Below are 20,505 nucleotides of genomic sequence, written 5' to 3'. Positions count from 1 at the left end.
GTCAACAGGTAAACTTGTCTACTCTCCAGTCAACAGGTAATCTTGTCTACTCTTCAGTCAACAAGTAAACTCGTCTACTCTCCAGTCAACAGGTAAACTCGTCTACTCTCCAGTCAACAGGTAAACTTGTCTACTCTCCAGTCAGCAGGTTAACTTGTCTACTCTCCAGTCAGCAGGTAAACTAGTCTACTCTCCAATCAACAGGTAAACTCGTCTACTCTCCAGTCAGCAGGTAAACTTGTCTACTCTCCAGTCAACAGGTAAACTCGTCTACTCTCCAGTCAACAGGTAAACTCGTCCACTCTCCAGTCAACAGGTAAACTCGTCTACTTTCCAGTCAACAGGTAAACTCATCTACTCTCTAGTCAACAGGTAAACTCGTCTACTCTCCAGTCAGCAGGTAATCTTGTCTACTCTCCAGTCAACAGGTAAACTCGTCTACTCTCCAGTCAACAGGTAAACTTGTCTACTCTCCAGTCAGCAGGTAAACTTGTCTACTCTCCAGTCAACAGGTAAACTCGTCTACTCTCCAGTCAGCAGGTAAACTTGTCTACTCTCCAGTCAACAGGTAAACTCGTCTACTCTCCAGTCAACAGGTAATCTTGTCTACTCTCCAGTCAGCAGGTGAACTTGTCTACTCTCCAGTCAACAGGTAAACTCAACTACTCTCCAGTGAACAGGTAATCTCGTCTATTTACAACTCTGAGGTCATCTGTGTCCATCCGACAGCTTTGGAAACTGACCTAACATGGCAGAGATATTTTCTCCATTGACTAACTTTTTTTTCAGTCAAAAACCAAATGGAGGAATCACTGAGCTTCACTTGAGATCAATATTATCTGGCAGTCAACATTTGAAGCGGATCAAAAAAAGTTTTTTCCAAAATTGCCGAAAGACAGGAATGGATGTTGTTCAAGAGTTTTAGGACAACTTTGGAATATTGACTACTCTATGCAATAGCAAGTTTGTGAACTGATAAGGAAATATCTGAATTGACCTTATTCTTCATGTATGAGCAGACGCAACTATTGGAAACTTTTTGGCTCAAGACTTCCACTCTCATTCACTTCCATTTATTTTTAGACGTTAAAAATGGCTCGTTACGCTTCTTGATATTGCAAACTGATATTTTCTTAATATATTAATCTACTTTTTATGTATGATAATGAGCACACTTGCTTGTAGAGCAAATAGTTTATGAACTTTATTATTCTGGCATTTCTCCAATAAGCAACTTAATCGGAAGTTCTAAAACAGGGGTGTCCAAACTTTCTGGAAGGCCAGTTTCCTGACAAGTTTTGCTCCAAACCTAATCAAACACAGCTAATCAAGCTCTATCTAGGTATACTAGAAACTTCCTGCAGGTGTGCTGAAGCTACCTCAGCAAAACATTGGCCCTCCAGGAGCGAGTTTGGACACCCTTGATCTAAAACAAATTGCAAGAACAAGATCACTTCTGCCTTTCAAAATAAGGTCAATAGATTACTTATAAAATGGGGCCTGATGTCTATTTAACATACACTCAAACATAAACTGACTAAATCTCCAGAGCAGGGGTCACCAATCTTGGTCCTGGAGGGCCGGTGTCCCTGCAGTCTTTAGCTCCAGCTTGCCTCAACACACCTGCCTGGGTGTTTCAAGTATACCTAGTAAGACCTTGATTAGCTTGTTCAGCTGTGTTTGATTAGGGATGGAGCTAAAATCTGCAGGACACCGGCCCTCCAGGAACAAGCTTGGTGACCCCTGCTCCAGAGTGACCGCTTGAAGCTGCCAATAAACACCACCACACACACAGCTGTAACTGCCTATTTATTCTACAACACTTACAACATAAATGATCGTCTAACAAACACTTGAGAACACATTCAGCATGATGCACAAGTACTGCAGTTGAGAATGAACAGCATGTAGTAAAGAGCACTCGTTCCCCCTGACAGAATGTTTCAAAGGAATATATATGCGCTGTGCATTATGGGATAATTAAAGTTAGTGTACTGGAAATGGAGTGGCATTACGAGTCGAACATATGGCAGCAGAGCTAAATAAGATATTTTTCGAGCATTACAGAGAAATCTCCTTTAGCCTGCGTTTTGAAGTTAGCTTAAGTCTGCGCAACTTAATCCGTATAGCGTTTTCCTACATATTTAGACCATGAGTCAAGCCAACCGTTCACACACACAGAATAACATCTGTAAAGCTGATAAAGTGTTCTTTTTACCAAGACAAAACACACTTTAAAACAAAAATCTGTAAACGGTTTCCATATTCATGTGTTTTCTGCTTATTTACGGTTATGAATTGCATTATGGGATGTTGATCTCTGATCTGCTAAACTGTAAAGTTGAATTTTCAACATCAAAAGTGGACAAAGTGACTTTTATTCACATTTTAGTCACTTGACATAATACATTGTATAAGAAACAGCTTTTATATAGTGGGGTTTATTTATAAACTAATTTCGAGAGGATTACGTGCTTTTGATTTATCACGGCCGACCTCGTATTAGCTAATCATTATCTTCCAATCATATGAGCCCTAAGCTACTATAAATAACCACAATATCAGTCCACTTCATCTTCGTTTCGAAGAAACCCCCCTTCCTCTCCAATTTTCCTCCTTTACCATTGATCATACGGCACGGTGGCCCAGTGATTAGCACTTTGAGCCCCACAGCAAGAACATTGCCGGCCCTGGTCCCGCCAGGCTGGTAGGCGTTTCTGTGAGGAGTTTGAATAATCTCCCCGTGTCCGCGTGGGTTTTCCCCGGGTTCTCCGGTTCCTCCCACCATCCAAAGATATACATCGTGCATACCAATCAAGCACTTGTCTAGCTCCTTTTCTCACATGTTCCCTTAGCTACCGCAGCCGGGGAGTTCTGAGATCCACCAAGCTCAGGCTCCCCTCTCGCTCTACGAACGGGAGGAAGCCCCGGGCTCGAGGATCCCTTGAGCTCGGGGCTTTCTCCCAGGACAGCATGCCAAACAAGCTTTTGATGGATCATCAGCTAAGTGTGAACTCTTAAAACGATATATACGTGTGTAAAATAACAGAAAATGCACTGGCAGGTTATAACAAGGTTTTTGTAGCTTATTATACAACACCAACCCAGACCACAGAGCACTTTAAACTATTTAAAATGGTCATAAAAGTCACATTTTAAAATTTTTTAAGGTGAAAAGTTGGTGGAGGAAAGATCAAGCTCCCAGAATGCATTTCTAAAGCGTAAATAATAATAAATAAATAAATAAATATGGAAATAATGTTTTTTTTACAGAACATTTGCACAATCTGATGTCAAATTTGGGGTTCCTACAACTAGCGATTTACACACAAATCCCACAAAAGAAGGCTATACCTCAATTATACACTCACCGGCCACTTTATTAGGTACACCTACTAGTAGTGGGTTTGACCCCCTTTTGCCTTCAGAACTGCCTTAATCCTTCTTGGCATGGATTCAACATGCTACTGGAAATATTCCTTAGAGATTTTGCCCCATATTGACATGATAGCATCACACAGTTGCTGCAGATTTGTCAGCTGCGCATCCACATTCCAAAGGTGCTTTACTGGATTGAGATCTGCTGACTGTGGAGGCCATTTAAGTACAGTGAACTCATTGTCATGTTCGAGAAACCAGTCTGAGATGATTCTCGCTTTATGACATGGTGCGTTATCCTGCTGGAAGTAGCCATAAGAAAATGGGCACACTGTGGTCATAAAGGGATGGACTTGGTCAGCAACAATACTCAGGTAGACTGTGGTGTTGACTCGATGCTCAATTGGTACTAATGAACCCAAAGTGTGCCAAGAAAATCTCCCCTACACCCTCACACCACCACCAGCAGCCAAAACCGCTGATACAAGGCAGGATGGATCCATGCTTTCATGTTGTTGATGCCAAATTCTGACCCGACTATCCGAATGTGGCAGCAGAAATGGAGACTCATCAGAGCAGGCAACGTTTCTCCAATCTTCTATTGTCCAGTTTTGGTGAGTCTGTGTGAATTGTAGCCTCAGTTTCCTGTTCTTAGCTGACAGGAGCGGCACCCGGTCTGGTCTTCTGCTGCTGTAGCCCATCTGCGTCAAGGTTGGAGGTGTTGTGTATTCAGAGATGCTCTTCTGCAGACCTCGGTTGTAACGAGTGCTTATTTGAGTTACTGTTGCCTTTCTATCAGCTGGAACCAGTCTGGCCATTCTCCTCTGACCTTTGGCATCAACAAGGCATTTGCACCCACAGAACTGCCGCTCACTGGATATTTCCACTTTTTCAGACCATTCTCTGTAAACCCTAGAGATGGTTGTGCGTGAAAATCCCAGTAGATCAGCAGTTTCTGAAACACTCAGACCAGCCCGTCTGACACCAACAACCACGTTCAAAGTCACTGAAATCCCTTTTCTTCCCCATTCTGATGCTCGGTGTGAACTGCAGCAGATCGTCATGACCATGTCTACATGCCTAAATGAGCTGCTGTCATGTGATTGTCTGATTAGACATGTGCTTTAACAAGCAGTCAGCAAGCTGTACCTAATAAAGTGGCCGGTAAGCGTAGATAGACCAAACCTCAGAATCAAATAAAATAAAAATCTAAGAAACATAAATACATTTCATAATAATAATAATAATTGATTTGGTATAAATAAAGCACATAATCTCTTTCAGAACACTCATTTTGAATATATTAATTTGTCTTTGGTCCCTTTCAATATCTCGTTTAATCTCTCACGGTAGTTTAGGCTGAGCAGTCGCCATAAACACAAAAGAAGATGAGCAAATGCAGCAAAGGATTATACATTCAGACTGTATGGTTACACAACAGGCTGTGTGTGCGCTGGATAAATGTAAAGAATTGCATCCCGGTTTTCCTATAGTTCCCACTGGACGTGACATCTTTACTTTCCCACTATTCCTCTGTAGCTTGTGTTCAGTTGCAATACTCAAAAACACACATCAGTTTCACAATCGCGCACAAAATCAACATATACATAATACATGCGGATGGCTGCTATTCAAGCAACTGCAGTTGTAGATTAAGGAATAAACCTATTTGGAATAAAGCAGTAAAATTGTTATGCCTCCAAAAGTGCAAACATATCCGCCGTTAATAAACTGAGATTATAAATAGTCTCTGATTAAAAATGTATTGAACTCATTTTTTTTATAGGCTTACTTGTTCTGTTGTATTATCTAGTCAGCTTTACTCAAGTTGGTTTAGATGTAGTGTCATTTATTAACACTAAAACCAGTATCTGATGTTTTCATCCACAGGAACAGTGGCACACAGTGTCTGGTTTACAGGACGGTTGGATATCGGATGTTTAAAGGAACGCTCCACTTTTATTTTAAATTTTTTTTGGAAATAGGTTAATTTTACAGCTCCCCTATATTGTTAAACAGTTTCCTTTGGTTTAATCCCTTATTGATCAGGGGTTACTACAGCGGAATGAACCACCAACTATTCTGGCATATGTTTTACGCAGCGGATACCCTTCCAGCTTCAACCCAGTACTGGGAAACACCTATACACTCTCGATTCACACACACACTCATACACTATGGCCAATTTAGCTCATCCAATGCACCTATAGTGCATGTGTTTGGACTGTGGTTTATATATATATTTATATAATGCTGTATATATAAGTGTGTGTGTGTGTGTGTATAATGCTGTATATATGTGTTTTTGTGTGTGTCTGTGTGTGTGTATATAATTTTGTATATAGAAGTGTGTGTGTGTGTATATAATGCTGTATATATGTGTTTTTGTGTGTGTCTGTGTGTGTATATATAATGCTGTATATATGTGTGTGTATGTGTGTATGTATGTGTGTGTGTGTGTGTGTGTGTATATAATGCTGTATATATGTGTTTTTGTGTGTGTCTGTGTGTGTATATATAATGCTGTATATATGTGTGTGTATGTGTGTATGTATGTGTGTGTGTGTGTGTGTGTGTATATAATGCTGTATATATGTGTTTTTGTGTGTCTGTGTGTATATATAATGCTGTATATATGTGTGTGTGTGTGTATAATGCTGTATATATATATATATATGTGTGTGTGTGTGTGTGTGTGTGTATATAATGCTGTATATATGTGTGTGTATGTGTGTATGTATGTGTGTGTGTGTGTGTGTGTATATAATGCTGTATATATGTGTTTTTGTGTGTCTGTGTGTATATATAATGCTGTATATATGTGTGTGTGTGTGTATAATGCTGTATATATATATATATATATGTGTGTGTGTGTGTGTGTGTGTGTGTGTGTGTGTATATAATGCTGTATATATGTGTGTGTGTATATAATGCTGTATATATGTGTTTTTGTGTGTGTCTGTGTGTGTATATATAATGCTGTATATATGTGTGTGTGTGTATAATGCTGTATATATATATATATGTGTGTGTGTGTGTGTGTGTGTGTGTGTATATAATGCTGTATATATGTGTGTGTCTGTGTGTGTATATATAATGCTGTATATGTGTGTGTGTGTGTGTGTGTGTGTGTGTGTATAATGCTGTATATATATATGTGTGTGTGTGTGTGTATATAATGCTTTATATGTGTGTGAGTGTATATAATGCTGTATATATGTGTGTTTGTGTGTGTGTGTGTATATAATGCTGTATATATATGTGTGTGCGTGTGTGTGTGTATATAAATATATATATATATATTTAAATATATATATATATATATATATATATATATATATATATATATATATATATATATATGTATATATATATATATATATATATATATATATGTATATATATATATATATATATATATATATATATATATATATATATATATATATAAATATATATATATATATATATATATATATATATATAATGCTGTATATGTGTGTGTGTGTATATATAATGCTATATATATATATATATATATATATATATATATATATATATATATATATATATATATATATATATATATATAAATATATATATATATATATATATATATATATATATATATAATGCTGTATATGTGTGTGTGTGTATATATAATGCTATATATATATATATATATATATATATATATATATATATATATATATATACAGCATTATTTATATATAATATATTACGCATGAATGAGAGTATAGTTCAAGTCATATCAGCAAATAGCAACTTTTCATTTTACGTTGGTCTTAATACACAACGTAACTACAGAAGAGTCAAGCTTTAAATAGGAATATTATCAAAACTTTAGTCGTTTTTCGAGCAAGATGCTAATGGTCTTATCTGATTCATTGATCTATGCCAAGCTAAAAATGCTCCCGCTGAATGGATTCATAAATGCTAAAACTCAACTGTTTAATTTTCGGGAGCTTTAGAAAAAAAAAAAAGACTTTCCTTAAAATAAAAGTGCAGTGTATCTTTTAAATAGAAATATTATTGTTGGCGCAAAAGCCTAATGGTTAGCTTGCTCACATATGGTGCAGTAGCACTTCAGGGCGTCCAGAGTTCAAATCCTGGCTTAAGGACATTTCCCATCCCTAACCCCTGTCTCTCTCCCACTACACTTCCTGTTTATAATACTGTCCTATATACTTAATAAAGGCAAAAAAGGCCAAAAGTAAATCTTCAAAAAAATAAATAGGAATAAATAGGAATATTATAAGCTAAGTGCTCCTGTCAGACCTGGAGATCGGCTGAATGGGTTCAAATCTGCTGAAACTCAGCTGTTTAACTGTAGGAGAGCTGTAAAATGAATGTATTTCCTTTGAAAAAAGTGCAATGTTCCTTTAAATAGGATAATGATTTTTATGAGCAGCTGGAGCATAGTTTAATCAGCTTCTCCCAGTGGTTCACAATTTACAAACAATAAATAACTGGACCTAATAATACTCTATGAGCTGATATCTGTAAGACTTGGTAATATCTCATACAGTGTTTCTGATGACATTAAACTTGAAATCAGAGGAATCAGTTTAAAATCGTCAATTAAAGCACTGAATATGATGCACATCGTATGAAATGTGTGGATAAAATTAGCTAAATGAACTGCATAAGCGGAAGTTCATGCTTTAGATGCTTTGAGAGATGCTTCAACAAAGGTGCATTGACTTTAGCTGATTAAAATCTTCAAGGGCATTGAAAAAACTTTAAAGGATTGGACGAGAGAGAGAAAACATAAGTCTACATATGGCACATGTAGATTTTGAAGCCTTTTAGAAATATAAATAAAAATAGAGATTCTGAAGACATGACGGCATGAAGAACATTCACAAAAAGGGATCGGCATCACACTGAGATCAATCAGCACTAGAAAAAAGTTAGCAAAGTTAAGCGAACAGTAAAGCACGTGTCGGAGATGAGAGCGGGGCGAGTTCATCACAGGATGATGTCATAAACGCGTCCCACTCGGCCCAGCCACTCACGCACCGCCTGCCGCACGCGCAGCTCGGTCACATGACAGGTCAGCTGACTGATGCAGGGAAACACCGCCGGCTGCAGAGCCATGAACGTGGGGTCCGGCAGAAGCTGGATCTGATTCAGGATGGTCAGGACCATGTTTGTCCAGGCCTGACCAGGAAAACAGACAAATGCAAGCGTCCGTTAAATCATTTTCATCTTATATAACATTAATAAATGTCTTATATAACATTTTCAGTAGCACCTGACTGTCAGAAAACACTGGTTATATCCCAGCACCACCTATGGGTCAAACAAGTTATTCAATTAAATATAAACTAATTCAACTAGCAAGAAATTTGATCACTTTTACGTACATTTTGTAACAGAATGCCTATGAATATTTTTAGTGCATACAGGTAATGTTAGGAATTAAAACGATCTGCTGTTAAAACCAGCCTAAAGCCAAGTCTACTGTTAAAACTAGCCTAGAGCGCCGTCTACTGTTAAAACTAGCCTAGAGCGCCATCTACTGTTGAAACTAGCCTAGAGTGCCGTCTACTGTTAAAACTAGCCTAGAGTGCCGTCTACTGTTAAAACTACTAGCCTAGAGTGCCGTCTACTGTTAAAACTAGCCTAGAGTGCCGTCTACTGTTAAAACTAACCTAGAGCGCCGTCTACTGTTAAAACTAGCCTAGAGCGCCATTTACTGTTAAAACTAACCTAGAGCGCTGTTTACTGTTAAAACTAGCCTAGAGCGCCGTCTACTGTTAAAACTAGCCTAGAGCGCTGTCTACTGTTAAAACTAGCCTAGAGCGCCATCTACTGTTAAAACTAACCTAGAGCAACGTCTGCTGTTAAAACTAGCCTAGAGCACCATCTGCTGTTAAAACTAGCCTAGAGTGCCGTCTACTGTTAAAACTAACCTAGAGAGCCATCTGCTGTTAAAACTAGCCAAGAGAGCGTCATCTGCTGTTAATACTAGAGCGACGTCACCTGTTAAAAACTAGCCAGGTGTGCCATCTGCTGTTAAAACTAGCCTAGAGCATTGTCTGCTGTTAAAGCTAGAATGGCATCACCTGTTAAAAACTAGCCTAGAGCGCCATCTGCTGTTAAAACTAGCCTAGAATGCCATCTGCTGTAAAAACTAGCCTAGAGATCCATTTGCTGTTAAAACTAGCCTAGAGCGCCGTCTGCTGTTAAAACTAGCCTAGAGCACCATCTGCTGTTAAAACTAGCCTAGAACGCCATCTGCTGTTAAACCTAGCCTAGAACAACATCTGCTGTTAAAACTAGCCTAGAGTGCCATTTGCTGTTAAACCTAGCCTTGAGCGCCGTCTGCTGTTAAAACTAGCCTAGAGCGCCGTCTGTTGTTAAAACTAGCCTAGAACGCCATCTGCTGTTAAAACTAGCCTAGAGCGCCATGTGCTGTCTAACCAAGAGCGACATGATATGTTAAAAACAAGCCTAGAGCACCATCTGCTGTTAAAATCTAGCCTAGAGAGAGTCGTCTGCTGTTAAAACTAGCCAAGAGCGCAAGAGCGCTTGGCTACTTTCCTATTAAGAATGGCCAACAAAATTGTATCTGGGTCCAGCCTACTTAGTTGCCCTGAGTCTCACTTGGTCTAACTTAGAGCATCATTTCGGGCTAGGTGGCCTGGTACCATTGCCCAGTATATGACCAGCATTAGGTTATGTCTTACCTGTATCTGCGCCTCAGAATCTCTGAGAGAGATGTTGTGTGAACTGGCTGTGGATCCCGATCGTGGTCTTTTCTCCTGCCGCAGCAGCTCGGGTCCCGCACTAAAGGAATGCCTCATGGGCCCCTGTTCAACCAGCTGTTGGGGCCTCTGCGGTCCGGGCGAGTCCGGGCCTCGTAGGGTCACAGGCTCGCCCCTCTTTTCTCCTGCCTTCACATCTTTGGCAAACATGGTGTGATTGTGCTGCTGCTGCTGCTTGCGTTTCTTGTACTCGATCATCAGTTTGGTAATGGTCTTGTCGGTGGCTATGGTGTACAGCTTGTTTCCAGCACTCTCCCACCATTCCTTCTTGCGGCCCCCGTCCCGCCGCTGGGGAAAGCTTGCGTTTGACCCGCCGGGACTATGAACGTCTTCTGAGGGCGTCTCATCCAGGTTAAGGCGGAAACTGTCTTCTGAAGGAGTCCCGTGGCCAGACAGGCCACCAGTTGAGGGCGTGGAAGTCTCAGAATTAAAAAGGGGCAAGAAAAAGAGTGGGTCAGCACGATGGGTGGGTTGCTCTCCCAAAGTACTCTCCAGGTCCAGGTGCATCTGGATGTAGTTGTTGCACAAGTCCATGCAGAGTTTGTGCAGACGTTTTACCAGCCAGGCCCAGTCGGCACTGCTGGCGGGCTGCGTGCTCAGAGATGGGATACGCGTGTGCCACTGACGTTTCTCTCGGGCACGTGGAGGACTCACTTGAGCCATTTCTTCAAATATATCCTCGTCCTCGGAGGAGCACTGCTGAGAGGAGTCTGATCCGCCCTCCTCTTCCTCACTCAGGATCTTCTTCACCTGCTCCACGCTCATGTTCTCCTGGTTTGTCAGCATTGCACAAAGCAGAGCCTGAACGCCATACAGGAAAATAGATTGAGATGATGCATCATGAACCTAGGGTTGATATGATACTGGAATTCGGTACCAATCCATTCTGTAATTTTAAAAATGTCCATCTCCCGCTCACATTTGAGCACTGTTGAGTGTGTTCTTAAACAGCGCTGATTTGCCATTGTGTTCACATGCTTAACAGAAATGACTGTGATTCGCTGTGAAGGTTGTCAGTTCACCAAACTCACCACTGTTTACTGAATGTGACCACAGATACAGGGACACTGGAGCGTTTTAAAGCCACGAAGATCGTCTGGTTTGTCTATAAGCTGACATACGAGTGATACACTGATGAATCATGGCTTTAAAATGCTCCAGTGTCTCTGTATCCGTGCACTTTTTTAACCTTTGCTTCAGGATGGATGTATACCACAGTAATAAAAAGTTGGGGGAATTCCCTGGGTAAATAGTATGGTCGAAAGAAGACACACAACAGTTCGATGTCTGGAGTAGACAAACCTTCTCTAACCTTACTGGCGGCACCAATTCTTCCGAACAAGAAGGCATACTCCACCTCCACGAGACTTCCTGGTGATGAAGGGATCCTTGTTAGTCCTAAATGATGCAAAGCCAGCAGGTTTCACCTCGCTGGAAGTGATGTTGTGTCTAGCCATGTCCCGGTGATTGCAAGGATACAGGAATTCCTGTACTTATACCTCACAGGTATCAGCTAACAAGGATTCACAAAGGATTGCCCATTGATGAGAAGGGTTGTAGGCAGACAAAGTTTGTTTTCCTCTCTCAGTCATCTCAAACAGTGACGGAGGCCTGCTCTACTGGCTCGTTTGTGCTTGTTATGCGCTTTATTGCCCCTCTGGTTTGATTTAAGATAGTCCGGAATCATCATATCCACAGCTGTAGAACACTCTGATAACACAAAGTCACGAAGTGAAGTTTATTTATAAACTAATTTCGAGAGGATCACGTGCTTATGATTGCTTGCAGCTGGTCCCGCATTATTCAGTTTATGATTCACCAACCAGACGATTCCTAAGCCACTATAAATACTCTAAGTTCCATTCCATCTTCGTTTTGAAGAATCCACTCTTCCACCCCTACTCCTCCTCCTTTCCTAGATGGGTGGCATGGTGTCCCAGTGGTTAGCACTGTTGCCTCACAGCAAGAACGTCACTGGTTCTAGTCCTTACCAAACCAGTCAACGTTTCTGTGCGGAGTTTACACATTCTCCCCGTGCTCACGTGGGTTTCCCATGGGTTCCACGATTTCCTCAAACCATCCAAAAACATGCAACTTAAGTTAATCGACTAATCCAAATCATCACTATAGATATGCTCCTGATAAGTAGTTATCTCTCAAAAGCAATCACTATCTGTTCATTAAATACTACAGCAGGGGAGTTCTCCAGATCTACCTGAGCTCAAACTCCCTTCCTGCCTTGCAAACGGGAGGGAGCCCTGGGCTCGAGCTCAAGGACCTCAGTGCTCTCTCTCAGGACAGCATTCCAAACAAGCTTTATAATCAATCATCAGCTGAGTGTGAACTCTTGAAACGGTAATAAAAATCCCAGATCATATCGAATTTAATTTACGACAATGCTGCTAGCCTGCTCAGAGTTTAGTCCACAGGAACAATAAATGTTAAAAGTCGACAACAGTAGTCTAATCCAGGGAAGCCACAGAGCAGCGTCACTGGGAGACGCAATGCGTGAAACGCTGTGGGACAGCCACAGAGCAGCTCCACTGGAAATGGCTAACATGGATTTTATTGAGATAATAGCTGTGCCTTATGTGCTTTAGGGTGGCTGAAAAACAGCTTAGATTTGTTTCCGCGCCGTGTCTGAGTCCACTAGATCATTTCAGAGATGCACCAGCTCTGAGTTCATCAACTCCTCCAGAAACTACACCAGGATGATGGAGGCTTTCAGCTGTGCTTCAGACTAAGCCGAGCCCAGTTCAATGAGCTGAGGATTTCCCCTTGGGACACCAACAACAAACACTACGTCATACGTGGCGTGAATGTCCACTGAAGTTCAGATTTTTTCTACTCGTGTCGCTTCATTTGCGCGAATTGCGTCATTCGTGCCTCCTCATTCGCGTGAATCATACCGCAGGATGTCTATTAGCATCTTTACATTGACTTAACATGTAAATCACTTGCACTTGATGCTTCACCCGCGTCTGGTGTGAACGCAGCATAAGAACGCTTAGGCAAATGGACGTTGTTAAAATTATAGTATCGATTGGTACCGAATTCCAGTATTGTGACAACTCTACATAAACCAGTCAAACAAAAAAAAACATAACATTTTCTGTAAAACAACTTTGAAGCAATATGTGTTGCCAAATGTGCTCTGGATATAAACACAAACGGGCGTTTAGATGGTTTAAACGTACCTGAAAGTAGATATTGAAGCTCATGGCAGACTGGCGGTATAAGTTAGCAGCTCCACACACTCCGGACACTTTCATGAGCAGGTACTTCAGGCCAGGACGGGTGTCAAATTCCCGGGCAGTCCGATACGAGTCCAGCAGGAGGTCAAAGATGATGGCCAGGTTCTGCATGGAGATGTAGCGGAGAAATCCTGCAGGTTTTGGCTCCGACACAGCCGTGATTTTGCCCTCAGAACCTTTGACAAACTCCTCTAACAGGATGTCATACAGATTCTGCAGGAGCACCTGATGGGACAGTAAACTCACAACCAGAGTCCTGAACGGGATCCTGCAATTTAAAAAGAAAATGCATTCAGAGTTATTCAGTCAGACTTAAAGCGATTCATTACTGTACGTTCACACCGAAAGCGGCGAGAGTGTCAAAGTACCCGGAAGTCGTTCATTTTCAATGAGAGCCAGCGGCGATAAGCTGCAAGGAGCAGCATGGTGCGTCTTCGCCGGTGTGGGCGTCGAGGAGAGTTGAAATCGAGTCAACTTTATGATAATGAGCTGTGACACGGTTCAGCTGCAAGCAATCAGAATGAAGAAGTCCACCGCTTGAGACGAGTTCAGAGAACACAGATCTGTGAACTCTGATTCTGACCACAGTTGTTCCCAAAGGTTTGATTATTGCGGTCGCCGGATTTTAAATTATTTACAATGTTTTCTTACAGAAACGTGCATGAGGCCTCCTCACAGTGGGACATGCCTGAAACACCTCCCTATGTAGGCGTCCAGGAGGCATCCAAAACAGATGCCCGAGTCACCTCAGCTGACTTCTCTCGACGTGGAGGAGCAGCAGCTCTACTCCGAGCTCCTCCCGGGTGACAGAGCTCAACATTTTTCAAAACATCTTCTTTAGTGTTCAACAGAATACAAGAAACTTACACATGTTTGGAAGTACGTTAGAGTGAGTAAATAGTAAGTTTATTGTCATTTTGGGTGATTTATCACTTTAACCTGGATCTGTCGTTAATTAACAGCCCACTTAATAGAATGTGAAATATTACCCCTAACCTGATTTGACCAAGTAGGACATGTTACTGGATAACACCTATGTTGATTCTGGAACAACATCCCAATCAGCCAATCAGAATTAAGGAATACAGTTTATGTTAAGTTTAGGCTTACACGTTTATGCACTTCTGATTGTTTTCCCCTCTGATTTTAGGAATAATTTACAGCTGTGGTTGGGTTTAGGGGGAGGGAATAGGTATGGATTATCTTTTCCAACAAAAATGATGTTCCAGGATCAACATAGATGTTAATCCAGGATCATCGCATCGTACATGTACTTGGCAAAATCATGACGTGCAAATATTAGTGAAGAACAGTAAGGCATGCAGATTCTGTTTGCGGTGGCCTTACCCGATTTTTCTGTCAAGCACAGCATGAGAAAGAACAAGACACAATACAAGCAAATGTTACTTAATGATTAAAACATGATTTCATTTCGAATCATACGTTATGCTTACATTTATCTAGATACAGCTGAAGTCAGAATTATTAGCCCTCCTGTTAAATTTCAATTCTATTATATTTTTCCCCAATTTTGGTTTAACGGAGAGAAGATTTTCAACATAGTAAAATAATATTAGACTAGATAATTTTCAAGACACTTATGTACAGCTTAAAGTGACATTTAAAGACTTAACTTGGTTAATTATTTTAAAAATAGGGTAATTAGGCAAGTCATTGTATAACAGTGCTTTGTTCTTGAGACAATCCAAAACAAATATTGCTTAAGGGGGCTAATAATATAATATATAGCCAAAATAAAATAAATAAGACGTACTCCAGAAGAAAAAATATTATAGGAAATACTGTACAATCATTTTTTTTATTTGTATTTTAGTATTACTTTTAAATATATTTCTTTGTATTTTTAATAGCAGTTTTTTTAGTGTTATTGACTAGTTTATTTTTTTGTAAAGCACTTTGGATCAACTACGGTTGTGTAGAATTGTGCTCTATAAATAAAGTTTGCCTTGCCTTGCCTTGCCTTACAGTGAAAAATTTCTGAATCTGTTAAACGTCATTTGGGAAATATGTATTTGAAAGATAATATATATATATATATATATATATATATATATATATATATATATATATATATATATATATATATATACATATATATATATACATAAATATATATATATATATATATATATATGTATATATATATACGTATATATATATATATACGTATATATATATATATATATATATATATATATATATATATATATATATATATATATATATATATATATATATATACGTATATATATATATATATATACGTATATATATACATATATACGTATATATATACATATATATACATATATATATATATATACATATATATACATATGTATATATATATGTATATATATATATATATATATATATACATATATATACATATGTATATATATATGTATATATATATATATATATATATATATATATATATATATATATATATATATGTATATATATATGTATATATATATATATATATATATATATATATATATATATATATATATATATATATATATATATRTATATATATATATATATATATATATATATATATATATAAAWATATATATATATATATATATATATATATATATATATATATATATATATATATATATATATATATATATATATATATATATATATATAAATATAWATATATATATATATATATATATATATATATATATATATATATATATATATATATATATATATATATATATATATAWATAAATATATATATATATATATATATATATATATATATATATATATATATATATATATAAAGAAGACAAATAATTTTGACTTTACTGTACAATAAAAACACTGTCCATCCACACCAGCACTAAAACATCAGAAGCAATTTTATTAGCAAAACATTTAGGTTTATCAACACAGTGAAAGTGAACTGCACATAACTGGCACACACTGGCATAAACACAGTTGTCAAACAGTATGACATGCATCACTATATATATGTATAAAAATTTTCCTGATTTTCTTTTTTCCACACAACACAGACACTGCATTATAAATGTAAACATTTAAAAGACTGTATTTAAATAGCTTCACAAATGCATATATGTGTGAATAAATTAATTTAAATTAACATTAATAAATAAAAACGTCAATAAAATCATTTATCTATATGATTGAATAATGAATCAATCACCAAAATCCATTTTGATTGGTCACCTATGCTTCTTGTACTCTTATACAGTGTTATAATATACACTAATATCCTAATTTTAAAATAGAAATCTCATCGTTCTGACTTTAAAAGAGACCTATTACATAAAAATCAATTTTATAAAGGATTTAAACCCAGGGGTGTGTCAGCAGTGTGTGAATATAACCAGCTTCTGATGGTAAAAATGTATGAATTACATCTTTTTGTAATCAGACTTGATAAAAACAGCCAGCAGAAACACTTTGATTGACATTCTCCCTTCGTACGTGTCATCAAAGGGAGAAAGCCCCGCCCACTAGTGACCATCTCTCCCTCATTAGCATAGGACGTCAATCTTGCTTTTTAATCTGCCACTATGCTGACACACAGGCATTTGTAGCTCCACCCTCTTTTGAAAAAGAGCACATCTCATTTAAATTTAAAGCGACAGTCACCAAAACACCAGGATCAAAGCTAAAACGGGCAGTTTTAAAGAGTTAAAAACATTGTTTGTGTGGTATCTCTCACCTCTTCTGAGCTTGGCCGTTGGAGTGCTGGTCAGCTGGAAGCTCAATGATCAGCACGCAGGACTGAGCATGCTCAAACCCATCCTTGCTGCTGGGAGTTTTAGGAGAGCACTGCGTATCCAGCATGAACACCTGGAAGAAGATTAAAATAAACACAGACATTGGTTTTAGCTGGATTTAAGTAAAAAAATATATATTAAAAATGCTAAAGGAGTTTTTACTACAGGAACCGGACTGTTCTGCAGTGTATATTTTCCACTGGAAGATTATTATTTTACATTTTTTGGTCTAATTACAACTGTGAAATCTCAGGCGAGATAAGTGCCTAGAAAACCCTCAGCTTTCAACACTATCTGAACTACTGCTTTAATAAAACTTCAGGTACTCCAATGATCCGTAAATAATTTAACGTTATGCATATTGTCATATTGTTTTGAATGTGAGTGTTGAAGGATGATCATGTATGTGTGTATGCTGAGGTCTGTGCAGGCACTGTACCTGTTGAGCCATGGCCCGAATCCTCATGTTCTCTGCTTCTGCTGAGGGAGAGTGTGACGGGGCTGCCACTTTCACTTCACACGCATCTCCAGTGAAACTGTCTGAACCGCTCCGGAAACAGGCCAGCAAGTTCTACCAGAATGAAAGAAAATTGATTCTGAGATTTACAAAATGCATCACTATTTACTTACTTTACTTATATTTACTTATAATTTACTTACAAATACCACTTGAATCTTTAATCTGTCTAAACTGTCTACTGTTAAAACTAGTCTAGAGCGCCATCTACTGTTAAAACTAGTCTAGAGCGCCATCTACTGTTAAAACTAGTCTAGAGCTTCGTCTGCTGTTAAAACTAATCTAGAGTCCCTTCTGCTGTTAAAACTAGTCTAGAGCACCGTCTGCTGTTAAAACTAGTCTAGAGCGCCATCTGCTGTTAAAACTAGTCTAGAGCGCCTTCTGCTGTTAAAACTATTCTAGAGCGCCGTCTGCTGTTTAAACTAGTCTAGAGCGCCGTCTGCTGTTAAAACTAATCTAGAGCACCATCTGCTGTTAAAACTAGTCTAGAGCGCCGTCTGCTGTTAAAACTAGTCTAGAGCGCCTTCTGCTGTTAAAACTAGTCTAGAGCGTCGTCTGCTGTTAAAACTATTCTAGAGCGCCGTCTGCTGTTAAAACTAGTCTAGAGCGCCGTCAGTTGTTAAAACTAATCTAGAGCTTCATCTGCTGTTAAAACTAGTCTAGAGCGCCGTCTGCTGTTAAAACTAATCTAGAGCGCCGTCTGCTGTTAAAACTACTCTAGAGCGCCGTCTGCTGTTAAAACTAGTCTAGAGCGCCATCTGCTGTTAAAACTAGTCTAGAGCGCCGTCTGCTGTTAAAACTATTCTAGAGCGCCGTCTGCTGTTAAAACTAGTCTAGAGCGCTGTCAGTTGTTAAAACTAATCTAGAGCGTCATCTGCTGTTAAAACTAGTCTAGAGCGCCGTCTGCTGTTAAAACTAGCCTAGAGTGACATACGCTGTTAGAAACTAGCCTAGAGCACCATCTGCTGTTAAAACTAGCCTAGAGCGACATCTGCTGTTAAACTAGTCTATTTGTAGTGCATTTCTGTATTGCATGGATTCATCTGTATACAATCATTGTGTTGTGAGAGTTTGCATGTGCATGTGTTTTTATAATTACATGTGTTTTCTTAGCACTTATTCACACTGAACGTGTCTTTGCTTTTGAAAAAAATGATGCGCAACGTTTTTTAAAAACCGAGCACCATAAAGCATGAGGGAATCTGGACCTGTAAACAGAAAATTGCATTGGTCGCCCTGCTGTTTTGATTGTTCCACTGCTTTGGAACTAACAGTGATGAGCAGCACTTCATGTAAAAGTTTTAACTTAATAACGTTTTTTAGCTTGGCATGGAGTTTAAAAATGCGGCATGTGCACACTGCTTTAAAAGACACAAGCATAATGGTCACACAACTCCGTCAAGTGCATGTTTAAAACGTAAAAAAAAATGCTTTCTGTGTGAACTGCCCCTTAATTTGCACCTCGTTTGAGCTCTTTTATTCACCGTACTTTTGACTATTCAACAAAAACCCCTGCGTTCATTTTTGATATGACTTAAAATCATCAGAAGAAAACAAATCTCTTTAAACACAAATCCATTGTAGCCTAGAAGACTCACCATTTTTACAGCAAAATGAACAATCATCCTCTTTCTATGAATATTTTCACTGCTTAAAGTTCTGTAATTTTGTGCCATCTGTGACACCACATGACAAACGAGAATAAAAAAACACATCTGCCAATGGTCAGACAAACAGACCGCCTTCGCCAATGGTTTTTAGGTCACCACAATGTCTTTCTATAAGCGAACAGCAACTGTCAAATAAAACATGCATTAAAATCCTTGCGATCTTCATTACTAATTTTGTATCAAAAACAAAACTAGCATTGCTGAGTTAAATTAAAAAAGATCTTTACACGTATGTATTCATACAATATCCCTGATAGCAGCACAGTTAAAAATGGCACAACACTAATCCCTAAAGCAGATTACATCCTGAACATCAGGCAAACACCACATGTGGACGGAAACTTCCAGAGCTTGACATTTCAGTCTATTGTCGTAAACAAAGTATTGCGCAGCATATGTTTTGCAGATCACACCGTGGAAATGCACATTCATATTCAAACCTAAGCTGCAGGAGCTTCCTTTTGAGCTCTAGAGAGAGAAAATGTTCAGTTCTTTTAGTGAACGTCTCATTTTTATCAGCTTGTGTGAAAATCAGATGTCTTCTAAAAGAAATTTGCTTGAGTTCTGTGGACAATAATATATTTTTTATTCATTCACCTGCTATTAAAATATATTTTCCACTTGTGAAACATCACTTTTGTAGCTCTCAGCTCACAATATCAAACTCTGATTTGATTTGCTCGTGTCTGAGAAGAACTAGTGTGCATCCTGCAGCAAAATAATGCATTTCTATTGTCTACTTCGGCTTCCATTTATGGTTTACTTTATTTGGCTTTTCCCTGATATGAAATGAAAAAGCATTCAATTCACACAATAAACAAAAAAATCCATTCACACTGCGAAGGCATGTGTCCAGCATGTGAGGCATGACTAGGCCCACATGGAATCTGTGCACGCAGAATTCCGCAGATTTTCCACAGAATTCCACAGATTTTCCACAGAATTCCGCAGATTTTCCACAGAATTCCGCAGATTTTCCACAGATTTTCCACAAAATTCCACAGATTTTCCACAGAATTCCGCAGATTTTCCACAAAATTCCACAGATTTTCCACAGAATTCCGCAGATTTTCCACAGAATTCCGCAGTTTTTCACAG

General features: G+C 38.5%; 2 protein-coding genes across 2 annotated transcripts in view; one reads left to right on the top strand and one right to left on the bottom strand.

Annotated features, from left to right (window-relative positions):
* The window catches only part of fbxo9 (F-box protein 9), an 884,197-nt gene that overhangs the window by 800,397 nt on the left and 63,295 nt on the right, over window positions 1-20,505 (top strand). The window lies entirely within an intron of this gene.
* The window catches only part of arfgef3 (ARFGEF family member 3), a 59,288-nt gene continuing 46,580 nt past the window's right edge, over window positions 7,798-20,505 (bottom strand). Inside the window, exons 31-35 of the mRNA XM_009307061.5 lie at window positions 17,660-17,791; window positions 17,163-17,293; window positions 13,370-13,694; window positions 10,095-10,973; window positions 7,798-8,562 (exon numbers count right to left, since the gene is read on the bottom strand). Of these exons, the coding sequence (XP_009305336.2) occupies window positions 8,371-8,562; window positions 10,095-10,973; window positions 13,370-13,694; window positions 17,163-17,293; window positions 17,660-17,791 (1,659 nt within the window). The 3' untranslated portion in view covers window positions 7,798-8,370. The remainder of the gene's footprint in view (window positions 8,563-10,094; window positions 10,974-13,369; window positions 13,695-17,162; window positions 17,294-17,659; window positions 17,792-20,505) is intronic.

This window comes from Danio rerio, chromosome 13, assembly GCF_049306965.1.
Source record: "Danio rerio strain Tuebingen ecotype United States chromosome 13, GRCz12tu, whole genome shotgun sequence".
NCBI classification, from domain to species: Eukaryota; Metazoa; Chordata; class Actinopteri; order Cypriniformes; family Danionidae; genus Danio; species Danio rerio.
Note: the sequence above shows the minus strand (reverse complement) of the source record. Positions and strands in the feature narration are given on the sequence as shown.